General features: G+C 32.4%; 1 protein-coding gene and 2 pseudogenes across 9 annotated transcripts in view; 1 reads left to right on the plus strand and 2 right to left on the minus strand.

Annotated features, from left to right (window-relative positions):
- Positions 1–12087, plus strand: part of LOC111288387 (scarecrow-like transcription factor PAT1 pseudogene) — a 61350-nt pseudogene extending 49263 nt beyond the window's left edge. The window contains exons 1-3 of one of the 5 annotated variants that reach the window (XR_016341511.1): positions 8337–8444; positions 8604–8724; positions 9998–11999. The product of XR_016341511.1 is annotated as a scarecrow-like transcription factor PAT1 pseudogene, transcript variant X2 (transcript). Of the gene's footprint in view, positions 1–8336; positions 8445–8603; positions 9856–9997 lie in introns of those variants that run through there. The other 4 variants (XR_016341510.1, XR_016341512.1, XR_016341513.1 and 1 more) reach the window with 4 other exon arrangements.
- On the minus strand, positions 72–2202 carry LOC111288821 (transcription termination factor MTERF9, chloroplastic-like; annotated as a pseudogene). Its single transcript, XR_016341876.1, has 6 exons — positions 2087–2202; positions 1935–2040; positions 1613–1696; positions 1308–1455; positions 572–1230; positions 72–488 (listed from the first exon to the last, which is right to left on the minus strand). The product of XR_016341876.1 is annotated as a transcription termination factor MTERF9, chloroplastic-like (transcript).
- A 1163-nt stretch (positions 12088–13250) lies between the features above and the next one.
- LOC111288386 (putative WRKY transcription factor 20) lies at positions 13251–17620 on the minus strand. 3 transcript variants are annotated; one of them, XR_002690092.2, is made up of 7 exons: positions 17338–17620; positions 15845–16003; positions 14898–15438; positions 14683–14815; positions 14442–14597; positions 13509–14068; positions 13251–13316 (listed from the first exon to the last, which is right to left on the minus strand). XR_002690092.2 is itself a non-coding variant. In XM_022879266.2 (6 exons), exons 1-6 carry the CDS (start codon positions 17551–17553, stop codon positions 13591–13593), a joined length of 1683 nt encoding a protein of 560 aa, XP_022735001.2. In that variant the 5' UTR covers positions 17554–17613; the 3' UTR covers positions 13455–13590. The 3 variants fall into 3 exon arrangements, 2 of the variants coding, with proteins under 2 accessions (XP_022735001.2, XP_089615578.1); XM_022879266.2 differs by lacking the exon at positions 13251–13316 and having other exon boundaries at positions 13455–14068; positions 17338–17613; XM_089759452.1 differs by lacking the exons at positions 13251–13316; positions 17338–17620 and having other exon boundaries at positions 13455–14068; positions 14898–15428; positions 15845–15982.
- Positions 17621–18937: the final 1317 nt, after the last annotated feature.

An 18937-nucleotide genomic window follows, 5' to 3' on the forward strand; every position in this document is an offset into this window, starting at 1 on the left:
ATAATTGAACCAACACAAGATTGGTTGGGTTGAAAAATCAATTTTTCTTACCATTATTTTGCCACCAATTTTGAAAAACCTCATAGAACTAACATATTGGACTGCTGGGTGTGACACAAATCTGCTACAAGAATTCTAGTATTAGTGAAAGAAGCCTTTGAAGAATGTTATCACTATTTCTGATCATATTTCTTTGCAAACTCCTTGAGTAGCACCCTTTGACGAAATGCCAAATATTTATCTAAACTAGTTCCAGCCCACTGCTGGCAAAAGCATTCATCAGTTGGAACCAATGAACCAAGAGGAAATGGCCCCTCTGGAGCTTTCTTTAGGGAAACGAGGAACTGGTGGCGGGGTCGAATTCGTTGATCCAGTGACAAGCTCAAGTACATAGGATATTTAGTCAAAGAGTGCGCCTCATTATTAAGTTAATTGATCAAGTACATGTACTTTGGCTTCAGATTGTCCTCCAGAGACAGAGATAACACCTAGAAACAAATCCAAAATGTAAGATACAGAAACAAATTTTTGTGTTTTAATGCACTTACAAGTTACAAGGGAGTGAACTAACCTGTGTAAGACTAGTCAAAGACTTTCAGGATATCCGAATTACACATCCCCATGCTCCTTGGGAAATTTATCCTGGCCAACAGTCCATCGTCAATGCTGTAATGAAGAAACTGGGGATGTTTCTTTACCATCTTCACTATACTATCTCTGGGTGCTCCTAGCTACTTTGAGAGAAACATATGACGAGTGCTCCATGATATGTCAATCCGTTGAACTAGAATCTGAGGGCTCAGCTGCACAACTTTACTTAATTCATTTTCTTTAATAACAACCTCTTTAATCAAGTATCTCACTGTGGGTTTTAATGAATTTTCAACACTATACGAAAAAAAAGAAGGTGCAGAAGCTCTTATCTGGCCCATTCTGGAATTTGAAATCCCCAGACTCATTAAGGAAGCCACATGGGACTTCAAGCTATTCTCCAATGTGTATTCCAGAATTTGTGGCCGTCTCAAAAGTATTCTTCTAATGTCTCTATGCTTCACACCAACACTCAACAAGTAGTCCAATAGGCATGTGTCTCTCATGCATTTGGATAAAATTTGATTCTTTAAGCCCAAAAATACTTAGGTAATGAAGAAGAGGGAACCATTTCTCATCCAAATCAATTTCATCCGACAGCCTTTGATATCTGGTTTTTGTAGATGTCCTTGACACCAGCTGCAATAGAAGAAAACATATAAAGCTCCTTTACACCATTGGTACAGGTAATAGCAAAATTCGACAGCTTATCTTACCTTCCTTCGTCCATCTAAGGCACCAACTTCCTTCATTTTGTCAGAAGTAAGATAAAAAATTTTCTACACTACCCTTCTTTAGAAGATCATTACCATTTCTGACATCTATTCGATCTTCAGAGTTCAGCCGTAAGGCCTTCTCTTGATTCTAACACGTTCGAGCCCTTGCGTTGTTCTTGTGATCTTTGGTTTCCTGCACAAAACAATGAATCCTCTTTCTTAAATTCCTCAAAAGCTATGTCAAATGTTGTGACAAGCTCACAGTGGCGGACCCAAGCATGTTCAGGGCATCAACAAAAATGAACACACGTACCTTCTTTACCACTTCCCTTCTGTGATTTAAATTCCTTCCCATGAACGCCATATTCATGGGTTTCAGCAAAGTCATCCTGAAATAATACATCCACATTTAAGACCAGAAGGAAGTCCATATCCTAATCAAACACAAGATCTATTGTTCAAATACTAAAGATCATAGCACAAAATGCTTGCTGGTCACAATTATCTTAACATCAATGCAAATACTGTGAAAAAAACAATGATGGGTCATTTTCTACAATCCTAAAATGCTCATCATATAGAAAATCACACTTTTTATTACAAATTAAGAATGCATCTTGAACTTACATTCATCAACCAATCATCTCCAGCCATGCCATCATAATCTTCATCAAATTCTCCATCTTCCTCCTCATCAGTATCATAAGGAGTAGTCCTTTGACCATATCTTTGACTTCTTATTAGATTTTGGGATTAGAGTTGATAACAACACCAAGAACTTCCCTTTCTTGAAGCTCCCTCCATTGCTCAAATCCCAAGAAGAAGAGGAAGAAGAAGAAAGAGAGAAGAGAAATGAACTGAAATGATAGAAACTGTGAAGGGACAAAGCAGCCATTTTTGGGTAAAAAGAAAGAGATAGAGAAGGAAAGAATATACAGAAAAACCCTGCAAAAGAGAAGGGACTATGTATAGAAAGAAAGCTTTATCTTGCAGCTATGGCTGCCAATGACAGCTGAGGTTTTACTGGGGTTTTTAGTCTGGGGTTTAGCCGTTTAACGATTGTTATACACAACGGCGCTGGATGATGTCATCTTAACCAGTTGAAGGCGGCAAGAGAATGACTTGACAAATGATAACATGCATTTTTCAATTTTTAATAAATTTAATTACTTATTTGGTATAAATTAATTTTTTAAGATATACAGTTTATATTTTAAACTATGTGTTGTATATTTTTTTAATTTTAAATTTTAGTACCGTCCACATCAAATATTTGATTAGTTATTTTAGAATATTTTAAATATCAAATAGATAATAATAGTTTTTTAACATTTAATTGTAATTTGTAAATTCTAATTATACTAATTCTAATAATAATAGCTTTTTTGCAATTATTTATTTGTGGTTCTATTGATATAATTTTTTGTTTTAAGAAGAGAAAATTCGTTGGAAGTTGAGTTGTAGAGCGTGTCAAATTTGTCATAAAAAAAAGTTAAAATCATCGAAGATAATATTTTAGAACATTCTCTAATATTTAAATAAGTGAAATGTATGAAAAAAATAATATAGATATTTATATATATACTTATATGTCTATATGTTTGTTTTCGTGTTCTAAAATTCCTGAATGAGTGAGCAGCGTTATTAGAGAAGCCTGAGGCTTACAAAATCTGAGAAGATATGCAGAACTTGCTTGTGGTTTTACAATGAAGATCAAAATCTGTGTTAGAAGGAATCAGTTCATGGAAATCAATGACTGCCACCAGGTTGCAGATGCCCGTAGGCTTTTTTTGAGCTGAGTTTGAAGCTGCATTTTTAGTAAGTTTCCAATTTCAGTTTAAAGAACCCTAGCAATATTTCTGGTCTTATCATAAAATATCTGAAATTATTGCAATAATGCTTACCTTTCCCCTTCAATCTGTCATCTTTTTTTTCTGTTGAATCATGCACATTTCGTTTCTTGCCTTTGAAATTTATCCCTTCTGATACAAAAATTTCAAAGCCATCTCATCCCTATCACTATCTTAACTTGCAGTCCAAGTGTTTAAGGCCGGTTTATATCATGTTTCACCATACTAATTACCATATCAACGACATCTTAAGGTTCGATTTAGAATAATAAAAAGGATTACGAATATTAGGATTTAAATTTTAAATTTATTAAATGATAATTTTTAAAAATGATAATATGAATTAATTAGATTAAGTTTTGAAACCCAAATTTTTATTTTTATGATAAAATTTGGATGATTTTGTAATCTTCGACGTGTCACACCTCATGATAATTCACCATATCCATTATTAACAAAATTCTTTGACAACTTCACTTGGTGATTGATTTGTTTGGTTGCATATATTAGTCTACTTCCTCATATGGTTAAATGCTTGACTTCGAACCAAAACAAAAAAAAAACAAAAATCAAACATCAGGACCTAACTTTTGCTTATCCTCTTTGTTTTTATTGGCACCAAAAAGTCTTGCAAATGATGTCCTTTGAAAATCAATCACCAAAGGAAGAATCCAACAGCTTAACATGTTTTTCTTTATACATTTAAGCATTGATGTTGTGTTTTTGCTCTTGTCTTGGTATAGACATTGCAGAAAGGTTTGACTTGCTATAAAATCTCCTTTGATATTGATATTATCACCACAAAAAAAAAAAAAAAAAAAGATTTCCTGCACAGATTTGATTTGATAAATATATTTTGATTTGAACTTGAAATTAATTTCCTTTTCATAATAAAGGATAGTAAATTGCAACATTGACTTTAAAAGTATGTGTCTTTCCAAAAGATATATTATTTGTTTCATAAAATAATTACTAAATATTAACCATTTTCAATCAAATTGAAAGATGTAGCTCCGAATTGATAAAAATAATAATAATAATAAAAACAAGTGAACTTGAATTATCATTTTTACATATATGTTGAAAAATCAATTAGCCCAAAATTAATATCCTAATATTAAACCAAAAAATTCACTAATCTTATGCTGGTAAGTGGTAATTACAACATATAAATAATTCAAATTTTATTCTTTAAAAAATTACGCATCAACCATTGAACCGACTCTTCCCTTATAACTCGATATAACAATCCGTATCTATTGTTTATTTCATGCCAAATATAAAAATTTATTGTGTTACAATTCATATTAATACGTAAAATACGAAAAAAAATTTTAATTTTTGCCAAATTAATATATACGATTTTGTCAAAGATTTAAATTGTATCATTTTTATATCTTTTTTCATATCCTGTATGGGCATATAAATAAATTTTAATTATTGCATCAATGGGACATAGTGCTGATGAAAATTCTCTGAAACTGGAAGCCATATGTATTACGTAATTGTTTTTGACTAGTTAGGAGGAAATATTGAGCAAATTTGAAAGGTCTTCAACAAGTTTTTCCCCCCATTAATGCAGCCTTTCCAAAAGGCTTAATTTTATATTGATAATTGATAATAAAAGACACCAAATTTGTCTAACATGACAAGAGGCAAGACATAAAATTAGCTAATTAATTAATAGGTTTGAAACACAACATGGCTCATCTTTCCTTTGTAGGGTCCTTTGCTGGTCGGCAAAAACATGGGGTAACAACCAAAGTCAACCATTCTAATGTTTTTCATGTTTCATAGCATTTATTAACCGATTTGGTTCTCAGCATATAAAACTTAGATTGATACTATATAAGAACGTACCGAATGGTTTTGTCTTTCAACGTCACTTTTGTGGTCCTCTAATTTGGAATTTTGAATACGTTGCAGCTATTTTGCCTTTTTTTACATGACATTAGAAATAAGGTATAATATTAATTACATATTCTTTTAACAATTGAATTTTATTTAGTATTTTTTTTTTAGATTGATTCAAGTAAATTTATTTATGTTGAATTTAGTGAATTCATAAATAATTACATTTTCACAATCTTCCAAAGATTCGAATCCAAATAATACAAAAAAAATACATTTTCTTTGCCAATAAAATCAATCATTCATCATTAGTACGTGTCTTTCTCTTTTAACATTAACCCTTCAGATGTAATATTTAAAAATTTTAAAATTCAAATCTTAATATTTAAAATATTTTTCCTTTATGATCTTTTTTATACTGAAAAAATTAAAAAAAAAAAAGTGCCCTACATGATTATTTTTCAAAAAAAAAATAGTAGAAATAACTTATTTTTAAAGGAAAGTATTAGCATAGAATTTACTTGCACATCGCCACCTTCCCCAAATTTCATTTGTGGTGGTATTATTATTCAATATAGAGACTAATGCTTTAGGTTACTTTTATGTTAGTTGTGGACTTAGTATAATACATTATTGGTTTTTTAAGATTCCAAGAGGATTTAAAACATAAGGAGGAAGGTGCCCTTTTTTCTTTGTACATTTGCATAAGTAGTCAAAGTTAGCTTATACTTTTGGACCTCACATGAAAAAGAAAATTGATTGGATGAATGGGTTTTACTCTAGGAGTGTTTCGCAGCTATTACCCCTAAAAATTCGGTGTTCTGAGTATTTTTAGATCTAGAAAATAAATTATTTTTTTTTATCATTAAAGATTGTTAGCAGAAAATGAAAAAAAAATTTTTCTTTTGAATCAATCTAATATGTATAATATCACGTTAGCTTAACTGCATTATTATAAATTTTTTTTATTTATAAATAAAATTATCAAAATATTATCAATTCAATCTCATTATTTCTTTCATTTTTATTTTTTTTTATTCGATTTTTTTAATCTTGACTTTTAATTTTAGCGTCGAAGTACAAATATAAAAAACACTCTGACCTTTACCCTCATCACTTTCTTCTCATTTAAGGTTTTGAACTTCAACAGGGAGCTCAGTACTGATTATTTTAATACAAGTTTCTTCTACAAGAAAAAGCATTAAAGCTCCAACGAGAAGTACTTTTTTATATACAAATGTTTCAGGTTTTATTTGAGCATATGATGGAAGGATTTTTATTACGTCGCAAGTGTCGTTTTATAATTAGATTTATAGAAGTTCAATCATAAAACATTATTTATTTTTCTCACCATGCATAAATTTTTTTTTAAAGTATAATGGAAAAGAATTTTCATAACGTAACGATAACGAAACAGCATTGGACTTATTAGACTACGTAAGAAGATTACAGGGCATGGCCTTCTCGTCATTGTTCCCCACACGGAGAAATGCAAGTCTAACATAAGATTGGCAAGCTTAAGCCTAAGAAAATGAAATAACGGTAGCAAAAAGAAGGCTTCGGCATATGACAAATCGTTGGAAACGGAAGGAAGCAGCTTCTTTGTTTGTTCCTCTGTGTTACAGTGGGCTTAAACCGTGTGGGTCCTTTGTCATTGCATGTTGGAAGGGGCTAAAGCAATCTTATCCTTTTACCATTGACAACTCTCTTTTTTTGGCTTTCTGTTCTTTTCATCAGTCAACATTCAAACACTGTCTCTTAAAGAAGCAACACTGATACCAAAATGCCCTTGCCGTATTACAGCTTCTTTGTCATTTTGATTTTTCCTTTTTTAAAGTTTACTTGAATTATTTAACAAAGACTATTAATAACGAATATCAATATAAAATTTTAATATTTATAATTTTTTATTTTAAATTATGATTGTTATAGTTAAAATTAGATACGGTAATTTATGTATTTTTATTATATAAAATATTAATAATTTATATATTTATATCATATTTTATATAAAAATTATGTGTTATAATTCGTATAGATACAAAATCATGAATTTTTTTTTTTATTTTATTAAATTTATTTATAATTTTTGTTAAAATTTTAAGTCATGCTATTTTATTTTTTTATTTGTATTCTTTATTATCGTATCATTGTATTATATTTAAAATTATCAGATCTAATTAAAATTTGATATAAAAGCTTAAAAAGTCTTTAAATAAAAATTCAATAATCAATTAAATTTATGATATTTTATTATAATCAATTAAATCTTATATATTTTATTTTGATTCAATTAAATTTTTAAACATATATTTTCATCAAATTAAATTTTTAAATATTTATTTTCACTCGATTAAATCCTCAATTGAATGAAAATAATTAATTATTTTTTTAATAAGAGTTCAATTGATAAAAATAGATATTTGAGTATTAGATTAATTGTAAAAAAAATAAAAACTTGAATGATAATTGAATTTTAATTCAGAAAATGTTTTGACCCTTTTGCCTTAAAATTTCAAAATATTAAAAATAAAAAGATGAAATTAAAGTAACATTTACATAGAAAATTCGATGCTTGCAACACTTTTCTTTGAAGCAAGAATTTACAGAACTAATTTCATATCCTTTAAACGTGTTTCATGAAATATTTGATGTTATAAACAATTATTAGAATCATGAATGATAAATCATCACCTAACACGTGTTTTTTTAATTCATTTCATTCTATAATTTACATGATTAAAGAAAGGGGAATATTCTAACATTGAATATGGTGTTGTTAGCTCAAAAATTTAGTCTTTGATAGCCGTACAGTGCATGGTACATATGACTCATAACCTCAAAAGAAAATTACAAAAGACTTTGATTTTTCAGTTATGGCATGGGGTGGCTACAACTTGAAGACTCTTAAGCTAAAATTCCAGTAGACCAGAATAATTTTTTTTTTCAAAATTTTGCTTAATTAAATGTTGATTAACTCACCTAATCACCAAAGTTATAAGGCCAAATGATCCATAATAATATTATAAGTTTGGTGCAGATTTTTGTTGATTGAGAAAGGGTTTTTTAAGTCTTTCAAAATAGTAAATAATTTATTTATGAATTGATTGTAAAATATTTTATTGATATATATCATATTAGTTAAAGAATGAGTATGAACGACTTTTATTTATTCATAATTTTTTTATTTAATTTATATTGGCTTATCAGTTTATCATCGTACAACTTCTGTCATTTGTCAATGGCAGTGATGTAATTTTCATGACTGAAGAATGTCATTTGTGGATGAAATTTTCTTATAAATGCAAGGTTGATACACCATCTAGCTGGGGACCAATGTACTAGGCAGTTTTAGTCTTTGGATTCTCCTTGCATCTTTGTTCTTTGAAGCCAAACTGAGCACCAAAAATTTGAGGTTGGAAGGGGAATCCAAGAGGTATGATTTGATAAGGGTTTTTGTTATATTCTATGATTTGTTGAAGCTTTTTTTTTTCTTTTTGGTGATTTTGTTTTTCAAGTGAGTTTGTTTTATAATTTGTTGCTTTGTTCTGGGTATTTTTTGCTTCTTCTATATGATGAAAATGATGTATTTCAGGTCTGAAATGACTTCCTTTTGCTGATAAAGTGATGAAGAAGTAGCTTTTTCGGCTGAATTTTATGGCCAAGTTTCTGCTTTTTTTTTCTTCTTTGACCTAATATATATTAGTTTGCAAAAGGTATAGCTTGGTCCTGTATGATGAAATGTTTGCTTGTTTGTGTTTTATTGCAGCAAAATTTGTTGTTCTTAAGTTCAGAAAGTTCTATTTTTTTTCTCTTTTTTCCCATTGTTTTGATCCCCTACTTCAAAAGGCAATAGCTTTGCTTTCCTATGTTAGCATAGAATGATTGAAAACAGATTCTGCAAATTTTTTGCCTCTTTTTTACTGAAAAAGCTTGGTTGCATGAATCTATGATGATTTCTGTCTTTTCAATGAATAAACTGCTTTTTTTTCTTTAAAATTCGTATATAAAGCTTTTCCAGGTTAATTGCTTGCTGATATTTGGTCTTTGTGCTATTTTGTTTGCTAAAATACATGTTTAAGAAAGGTATTAATGAATCATATTTTTATCTGAAGATTTTCTGTGGTTTGAACTGAAGGTGGATTCTAGCTATTATCATTTTTAGCCCTTTCTTTTTTTTATTTTTTGGTACAAAGGACGCCGCCACCTAGGGAAAGAGGAAGGGATTGCAAGTGCTGGGATTCAAACCCCAGCCTTGCTAAGAGTGGCTGCATGAATTAACTGAGTTAAGTTCTGGGTTCAGTTTTAGCCTTTACTATTTTGGTGGAAAATTTTTACCTATCTTGCACTATCCCTGCCTACCCCAAACTACCTACCTTTTCATTCATAAAATCTTCTGCACGGACTATGTTAGTTGTTGGCTATGAAAGTGAACTGCCTTTGTCTCTAAAGCCATGTCTTTGTTCACCTTGTCAAGCTTTCCAAGTATGATCTACATTTACTCTTGGGCAGAAAATTTTTCCGTTGCCATCTTACGTCCATGGCACACATGCTAGATTGTTGGTACATGTAGGATCTTCCACGTTATGTGCTTACATATTCAATAGTTCTCTTCACCATTAGTGAGAATCTTTTAGGAAAATTCAATATACTTCATATGCTCCTTCCCATTTGTTTTTTCATTTTGTGCATCTTTTTCTTTTCTTGTTTGATGTTGCTAAACAATCATCAATCTTTTTACAAGCGATTCAATGTTTACCGTCATAGGAAGTATAAAAGGAGGGGAAAAATTGCAAATGAGGTGAAAAGAGAGGAAAGTGGGGTGGGATGGAATAGAAACTATGGAGGTATGACTGAGTGTTTTGCATGACATCCTATCACTGATCTACAGTTCTGCTGAAATAAATGAAAAGATGGTGTTTCTTAATTTATAGTTTCTGGTTTTTCCATCATAAATATGCCTAATGTTTTTGTCGACCTTCTATGCAGAAAACATCATCTCATTGATATGTTATTCGTGCCAAGCAGCAGTTTGGGAAATGGCAGGATGATGTAACATATTCATAACAACAGCTCCGTCGGTTTAATTCATAGGCCTTTTTATCAGAAAGGTTTTCGAGTGTTTCTTTCTGTTGTTGTCTGTCAATTGGTAGCATTAAATCAAAGAAGTTTGTCCAATGCAAATGTCTCTGAAACATAAAATTACAAGCATGTACGTTGACCAGCCAGTGCAAGAGCTGGAGCCGGATTGTTGGCCTCCCAACCAGAGCTTAGATCTGTTCCAGTCATGCTCTGATGATGGCAGCAATGGTGTGCACCATTCAGTTCAAAATTTGGAACAATACTGCACCCTTGAATCATTGTCTGGTATGCAGAATTCTTCTTCTACAGCCAGTTTCTCACCCAATGGCAGTCCTGTTTCACAGCCAAACTACTCGTACCCATCAGACCTGCATCATTACCCAGACAATACAAGTGGTTCACCAGTAAGTGGTTCTTGTGTAACAGATAATGAGCATGACTTGAGGCACATGATAAGACAATTGGAAACTGCTTTGCTAGGAACTGAATCAGAAAATTTTGGCATTCATGCTATCACTGCATCTGGTGGAGCCACTGGAGTCTCCATAGAAGCAGGGAGGTGGAAATACATGATGGATCAGATGATCGCCAGAGGGGACCTGAAAGAACTGCTTTGTGTTTGTGCTAAAGCTATAGAAAATAATGATATGAATACGGCTGACTGCTTGATGACACAATTACGTCAAATGGTGTCGGTTTCGGGTGAACCAATACAACGTTTAGGAGCCTATATGTTGGAAGGGCTTGTTGCAAGGTTGGCCTCTTCTGGAAGTTCTATCTACAAATCCCTAAAATGCAAAGAGCCTGCCAGTGCTGAACTGCTTTCATACATGCACATTCTCTATGAAATCTGCCCTTATTTCAAGTTTGGGTATATGTCAGCAAATGGGGCAATTGCTGATGCCATGAAAGACGAAAATAGAGTCCATATAATTGATTTTCAGATTTCACAAGGAGGCCAATGGTTGACCCTAATCCATGCTCTTGCTGCTCGACCAGGAGGACCGCCAAGCATTCGTATTACAGGCATTGATGATCCTTCATCAGCTTATGCCAGAGGAGGAGGACTTCAAATAGTGGGGCAGAGACTAAGCAAGCTTGCTGAGTCATGTAACGTACCCTTTGAGTTTCATGCTGCTGCTATTTATGGTACGGATGTTCAACCAGAAAACCTTGGAATTCAACCTGGTGAAGCCATTGCTGTGAATTTTCCCATGATCCTGCACCACATGCCAGATGAAAGTGTGAGCACTCAGAATCATCGGGACAGGCTGTTGAGGATGGTGAAGAGTTTGTCTCCGAAGGTGGTGACAGTTATGGAGCAAGAAGCGAATACGAATACTGCCCCGTTCTTTCCCCGTTTCCTAGAGACATTGAATTATTATTTGGCTATCTTTGAATCAATTGATGTTAGTCTGCCAAGAGAGCACAAGGAGCGGATCAATGTCGAACAGCACTGTCTGGCCCGGGAGATTGTCAACATTATAGCATGTGAAGGGCCTGAGAGAGTAGAACGTCATGAATTTATGGGCAAGTGGAGATCAAGGTTTATTATGGCCGGCTTTACACCCTGTCCATTAAGCTCATTTGTCAACGCCACCATCAAAGCTCTGCTGCAAAGCTATTATGATAAGTATACACTCGAAGAGAAAGATGGAGTTCTTTATCTTGGCTGGATGAATCGACCTATAGTCACTTCTTGTGCATGGAGATAATAACCAAACAATAGCTGCTATCACAGTGTCGATAGAACCTTCATTTGAAAACGTTTCTTTTCCTTTTTCCTTTATGGCATACACATCAGATCTTCTGAAGATTAGCTTTTGTTTGATAAGAACATCCTTTTCAGGAATGCTATGAACAAGGCCTTTGTACAATTGAATGCTAGTGGTTAACTTTTAGTATTGCAGCTTGTCTTTGCATACGCGTTTTCCACTCTAGTGTGTTTACATTAGTGGACTTATCAGTCAATCATACTTGTTTTCCATGTGGGTCCATTTGGCTGAAAATGTTCACATTTCAATTGAAAACTATGACAAAACAGGGAAGATAGCACGGGAATTTTGTTCAATCAGACGTTCTAAGTTGAACTGAGGTCTTTCAAGTCAAATCAAGTGACACTTCTCGGATACCCCATCAATGGTATTGGCAATCCTCCCAGCAATAACCCTGCAAACTATTACAGAGATCTTTAGCTTCTTTAACTTGAAAGAAACCATGCAGTGCTGTACTCAATCTAATCCCATTTTTCATGGTAAATTCCATGGCAGAATCTTGAATGAATTATCTGCAGGCTTCACAACTGGTATCTTTACAAAAAGCTCGGGCACTTGCTTCAGTTTTCTGTTGCAGCAGGCCATTGTAGTGCTATAAAATAGTAACAGCTCCTTTCCATCTACCATGCTTCTTGGATGTCTCTTATGTTGCTCATAGGCTTTTCTCAGGACCCTTTGATCTTCCATTGTGGCATTAGGGTAACTCTGGTTGTGAAGGGATAAAAAGGTCATCTAGACACTCACATAAAGACTAGCAGATTACAAAATGTGAAAAGTATTAAATATGTTTTTTTTTATTTTATTTTGTTATAAAATATTCTTTCCAGAATGGTTCACAATTCACATGCACCAAAAACAAGTGGCTGATGCATCCCCAAACGAGAAATTATAGCTTGTTCTGTCCTTTTGTATCCAAGCAACAGGAACAAGTTGTCCGCAAATTGAATCTCTCCCTTGAATCAACAATCTGGACAACAAAGGTCAATCTTCTTGAACTTGGATTCTTCACGTTTGGTCAATCACTTGCTCATCTCAAGTTCTCAAACAAGCCTCTAGCAATCATTTTTTTACATAATGTATGAGAATCATTCATCAAAACGTGTAAGCAAAACTTTGATTTGAGGCACATTATCTGAGAGGCAATGGTCAAGAAAAATACAGGTATACACTATACTCGGGCCGGATCCACCTTTTTACTACGGGGTTTATGGTTCCGTAAACACCCTCAAAATTTTTTCCCGTGAAAATTGTTTTTCCGTAAACAAAATTGATAAATTCATCAACAGTTTTTTATATAAATTATAAGTAGACACTTCCGAAAAAAAAATCCTGAAAAATCTTGGATCTGTCACTGACTATACTAATCAGAAAGTTCTCTAAGAAGCTGAGACAAGATGGAAAACATATATTATAACAAATTCCATTTCAAGAGCATGTTTTACAACAGTTTCCTGTAAGAAAATAATACATGTATCAGTTCCACGTTTGTACAAACTCTGAAGTTAATACAAACAGTGATTGGCAACGAAAGGCAGTTTGTAGTCCAGTTAACAAGATCAGCTCAAATAGTAAACTGATTTATATATATATATATAGAGAGAGAGAGAGAGAAAATTCCATATTATTCGGAACACGGCTCTAACCTTTTCTTTTACCAGCCAAAAAAGTTGGAAAAGAGAAATCCTGTCCATGTTTTATTTCTTGTCACCTTCATTGTTAACAGATTCATGGACCTGTTAGTATCTTCCCCATGCTCCTTGGAAATGCATAAGAATGATTTAGGGGTGTAATTTCAACTCGACTTTCACTTGGATTTTCTCTAGATATGTACTGACTCATGCCACCATTTAGAACACCATAATATGCTGTCATTGGAGTTGCTTGAACCAATTTGAAACTAGAACCACCATGGCTTTGCACCAGCTCAGAATGCAATTGCTGATGGTCATTCGAACTATTTTCAGGAGCAGACCTAATCCCAACTCCAAGATCAAGGCTAACGGCATCATTTTCTTCTGATCTAATCCTTGATGGCCCACTCATAGCTACTGCTCCTGCTGTATCATGACTACTGGTCCTTGCAGTAGGTACATCATGATTGTGTTTTCCCTCATACGTTGTTATAACAGCTTTTGGATCATGAGATGCCCTCTCAACGTGTTTTCTAACAGGGCAACCAGCATTTGTGCACTTATAATAACTCCTACATAAAAAGTAAGCAGAAAATAGGACATCATAAAATAATGAAAAAAACCATAATAAAACAAAATAATAAGACTATGGTGATGAGTAGTTATGCACATACCATACCAAAGTATGTGCATTGAAGTTTGCATGCAACAAATCTATATGCAAAACAACAAACACAAATAATGCTTGACATAAACCGAATGGAAGATCCTACAAACTATCCTAATTTATGAAAAGCACAAAAATCAACATGCTTCCAATGGAGTTTTATGCCCAACAATATAGTGTTTAAAAAGCTATATGTTGAAATGGATGAGCTTATTAAAAGATATGACTCGTAATTTACAACATTCTAATTCAATCATCATTGATTTAATGATATGTACCTAGGATTAGGATTTCCTCTCACTACTTTTTGCCCATATTTGCGCCATCGATATCCATCATCCAGTATGTCAACTTCACTCAGAGTCTGAACAACAACGCGTGGTTCCCGGATTGGCTTCACCACAGGCGTGATATCAACCCCACCATCCATTTTCCTGCTCATAGTTTGATAACATCACTTAGCAAGCAGACAAAACCAGGGAGGAAAAAGTTAAAGCCTCTATTGAACAATAACAATACCTTCGCTTGGAGAATGGATCATCATCATCAACCTCATCTACATTATCATCATTAGCTGTGACAGAAGTTACATCTGCAGTACTATTTGGCTCAATACTATGAGCCATCTGGCCATACATGCTGGAAGGCTTGTCTAAAATGGGGAAAAGAAAGGATTAATTCATAAGTAAAAATGTGCTTAAAAAAACTGAATTTGTAGTTTTTTTTTTCCTTACCATCTCTACCAGTCATAGATGAGACCTTGTCGGATCTTTCTTCTTGGCCAGACATGATATTACCCAAAGAACATCGGCGGCTTGGTTGAGGTTTAGGATGATCGTGTGTACCTTTGTATATTATCTCTGTAATCAGTCCATCATGAGATCGCTCGAATAGCTTTTTGACTTCACAATTTGGATGTGTACATTTGTAATAACTGCGTGGAAATTCACTTCCTTTAACATGTTTCTGTCCATACTTTCTCCAGTTGTATCCATCATCAGATGGCACCGATGGACCACCTCCTCCATGATCAGACTGCCCTAACTGTATCCCACTATTTGGGTTCCCTGTCTGGTTTAATTCATCTACATCAACTTCAGCAGCAGCACTAACCATAGAAGTAGCTGCATGAACAGGTACTGAGAGACTCAACTCATTTGAGGAGCCTGCCATCTCTTTCTTAACTGAAGCTGATGAATTGAATGATATAGTCTGGTATTGACCTTGGATCTTCAGAGATTGTTCACTTCTTTGATGGTTAAAATCTGCAGGAGCCTTGACAAAGCAAAAACCTTTAGACAACTATATCTTTCAACCAGCAGAACATAAATCAGTTAGATAAGAATGTCAGTATTGAATAATTTATAGAGAGACAGAAGAAAGAGCAGGTTGCTAAGTTTAGATGTGCCTATGAGGTCCTCTGGCACGATGCCTCTACTGGTTACGTAATACATAAGCTACCTATTGCAGGGTTTATGGCAGAGTAGAAATTGATGCAGAAGTGTATTCACATGAAATCAGGATTCTAGATGATAATCGAATCATATAACTATGGCTGTAGTGAAATATAAAATGATTGTACATTAACAACAGTAGCTCAAAGGGGCAAAAGAAACAGAAAAGGAAAATATTATTTAAATTTCAATCTCAAAATTTTCATTAACATTTATAAGGAAATTACCATATTTGATCTAGGATGGGGTCTAAACTCAAAGCAGCTGGGATTTCTTTCATCAAATGCGATAGAACACATATCAGTTGCCGAATATGTACTAGAAGCAACAGAGGCGTGCACTGCTTGACATTTAATGAGAGAACCAGTAGTTGGAGAAGGCTCCGCCTGGAAGAACAAGAAGAAAAACAACAAATTACTCTCAGTATAGTTCTACAAAAAACTGCTCCGCTTGCATTCAATGTCAAGCAACAACTGGTAAACTTCCAGCTATTATTCTCATCAGCATGAAAACGTAAATAAAGTTCAAACTCAGCTAGTGATTAAACAAACTAATTCTATCAGGTCTATTTAATGCCAAAAATAACTTAAAATAATGAGGTGGAAAGCAGAAGATTCCCAAACAAACCAACTAAAGGAGAGTAAAAGCAAAATCCATTCAATAAATATTTATGTACTTCAAGTTAACCCTACACTTGATATGGAAAACAAGTCTGTAGAACCTCCTACTCAACTCCTTATGCTTCACCACCCACATCCCTTTTGCAAATTCAACTCTATGTAATGTCATATCCTCCATTAAATCACAGGAAATGACGTCTCTTTGCTTCACCTTGACCCACTAACTTTCCACTTTCCATTACCTCGTTGCACCACGCATTAAACAAACATACATCCTTTGATCTAAATCAAACAAATGCCTTTAAAGAAGCATCAATCCATCGATCCACTCCACCTCACAACTAGCATCTGTTCCATATTCTACATTGCACAAATTGGACAGCTCCCTAATTCGTCCTCACCGTTAAAACAAGAACATACACCAAAAATTATAAAAGGCCACAATTCCCACAATCACAAGTGGAAGATTCATTATGTGGAAAAACAACATTGGCATTAAAATAAATATAAAAATATAAAAAAAAAATCAAGATTTTATATTTACAACAAACTAAAAAAAATTAGAAAAGCCTTATTCCTCACTTCTACAATATACAAATCCATGGACACTAAGAGGCCATATTTCATAATTTATCTAGTAATTCCAATAACCAGGCGTCAGAATCTTTTTTCTTTAAGGCCCTAAACATCATGAACCGCTTCAAATTTAAAATCAAGCATTTTAAAGAATCCAAAAATAAAAGCAAACAAATATAGTAACCTTTTTTTTTTTTTTCCCTTAAGCATCTCTTTAGCTGAAAATTAAATCCAATCACATCATTCAAAATCCTAGCCAACCAAACCAAAAAGAAAAGAAAAAGAAAAAGAAAAATTCCCCACCAAAAGCTCCTATGAAAAAAATAAAAATCAAAGCTTTGAACCTCACATTGCTAGATTCTTCAGTCAATCAAAAAAATTTTGGGGCTTATCTTAAAAAAGAAAAGAATTCAATTTCACCAGTGAATTGTCAAGAAGTAGCCAACTTTCCTCTATTTTCTCAGGAAACAAACATAACCCAAAACCGATCCAACCACAAAAAACTTTTTAAAAAAAGCTCTAACCTTAACATCTGAAAGAAGAACAGGAGACTCCAAGAAAGAAGAAGGACTAAGCCCAGGTGGGATGGTAATACAAGCCGACCTTGAGATCGGTAGCTTAGCCGGAGCCACCATCTTGTACCGAGCTCCACCAGAACCAACCAAACCCGATAGATCGTGCTGAGTAGTCACAGCAGCACCTGAAGAAGAAGAAGCTAATGTTTGTTCCTCCATTACCATTACCAAAAGAACTAACAAAAGACAAGACAGTAAGAGAAGAGAATCCAAATGGAGTTATTTTTTATTTCCGTCAGAAAAATGGTGGAGGGGTATATAAGTAAATTCAGATTAAAATGTTTTTCATTGTTTTAATTTTGTTTTTTGGGTTGTCTTAAATTAAATTAAATTAAAAAATAAATAAATAATGTCGGGAGAGAGTTGAGTGTACCGGCGAATAGATATAATTAAAAATTTATTGTTTGAAATTTAATTTAAGTTTGATTTAATTTTAATTTTTAAATTTAATTTTAATTTAATGTAAAATTAAATTAGTTAAATTTATTTAATAAAAGTAAGTTTGATTATTTTATTTAATTTTAAATTTAATTATATATTTAAATACGAATTTAAATTTGAATTCACATATATAAATAAAATAATAATTTTTAATTAAAGTAATAAAATTATATTAAAATTTAAATTTTTGATTAAACTTACAAATTATTTAAATAAAATATTAAAATATTTTAACTCAATTCATTTAATAAATCAAATTATTTAAATTCAATATAATTATAATTAATTTAAATTTAAATTTTATCTTAACAAAATTCGAGTATTGATTCTCGTTTACGTAAGAAGAAGAGAGGGACAGAGTTTGACCTGTTACATTGGATCTGGGGTCTGGGGCTTGTCTCATTGTCTTGGCTTGTCATTTTCTTTTAATTTAAATTTTATTTAAGCTTTTAATAATTGATTTTTATTTTTCTATTTGTTTTTTTTTTTTTTTGTTTTACTTTGAAAGGTGGATAAAAATTCAAAAGGTAACCCAATTTGTCAATGCAATCATTGTTATTATCTACAAGGATCATACTTTTGCTTTCTCCACTTTTTTTTAATTAAAAAAAAAAAAAAAAAAAACTTTGGTTGTGTTTTGCTCGTAAAATTTAGGTGTAATAGATATTTTAAAGTTATTTAAATAGATAATAAAATTAATTTTGATAAAATTAAAAATAATAATTATGATGAAATTATTTATTATAATAATAAAATTAAAATTAATTTTAAAAAAATATATAAATGTAAACGTAACAATAATTATAAAATTGAGTATGATAATAAATTTTTCGTTTAAAGATAATCAATTACTAAATCTAAAAATAAAAAATTGCATTTTCATAAAAAAAAAATTATTATAATTAAAAAAATCTCCTTTTTTTAAATTTTATACTAAAAATGATCGAATATTTTTTATAAAAAAAAAAAAAAAAAACCAACTGTCCTAAAAATCAATGAATCGCTTAATCATTTCCTTTTAATCTCTACTTTATCCACATAATGATTTCAATTGCACTCAAAATGTTATCTAAATTAGGGATATTAATTTTATTCCTATATAATATAG

Source organism: Durio zibethinus, chromosome 4 (assembly GCF_047325235.1).
Source record: "Durio zibethinus cultivar Kanyao isolate XHJ-2024 chromosome 4, ASM4732523v1, whole genome shotgun sequence".
Classification (NCBI taxonomy): Eukaryota; Viridiplantae; Streptophyta; class Magnoliopsida; order Malvales; family Malvaceae; genus Durio; species Durio zibethinus.

Coding starts and splice junctions, on each gene's coding strand:
- LOC111288386 (XM_022879266.2), bottom strand. CDS start 17,553: ATGGTAATGGAGGAACAAACATTAGCTTCTTCTTCTTCAGGTGCTGCT. Junction 16,004..17,337: donor TTCTTCTTTCAGATGTTAAG/GTTAGAGCTTTT, acceptor TTGTTCTTCCAG/GCGGAGCCTTCTCCAACTAC. Junction 14,816..14,897: donor ATCTATGACTGGTAGAGATG/GTAAGGAAAAAA, acceptor TCCCCATTTTAG/ACAAGCCTTCCAGCATGTAT.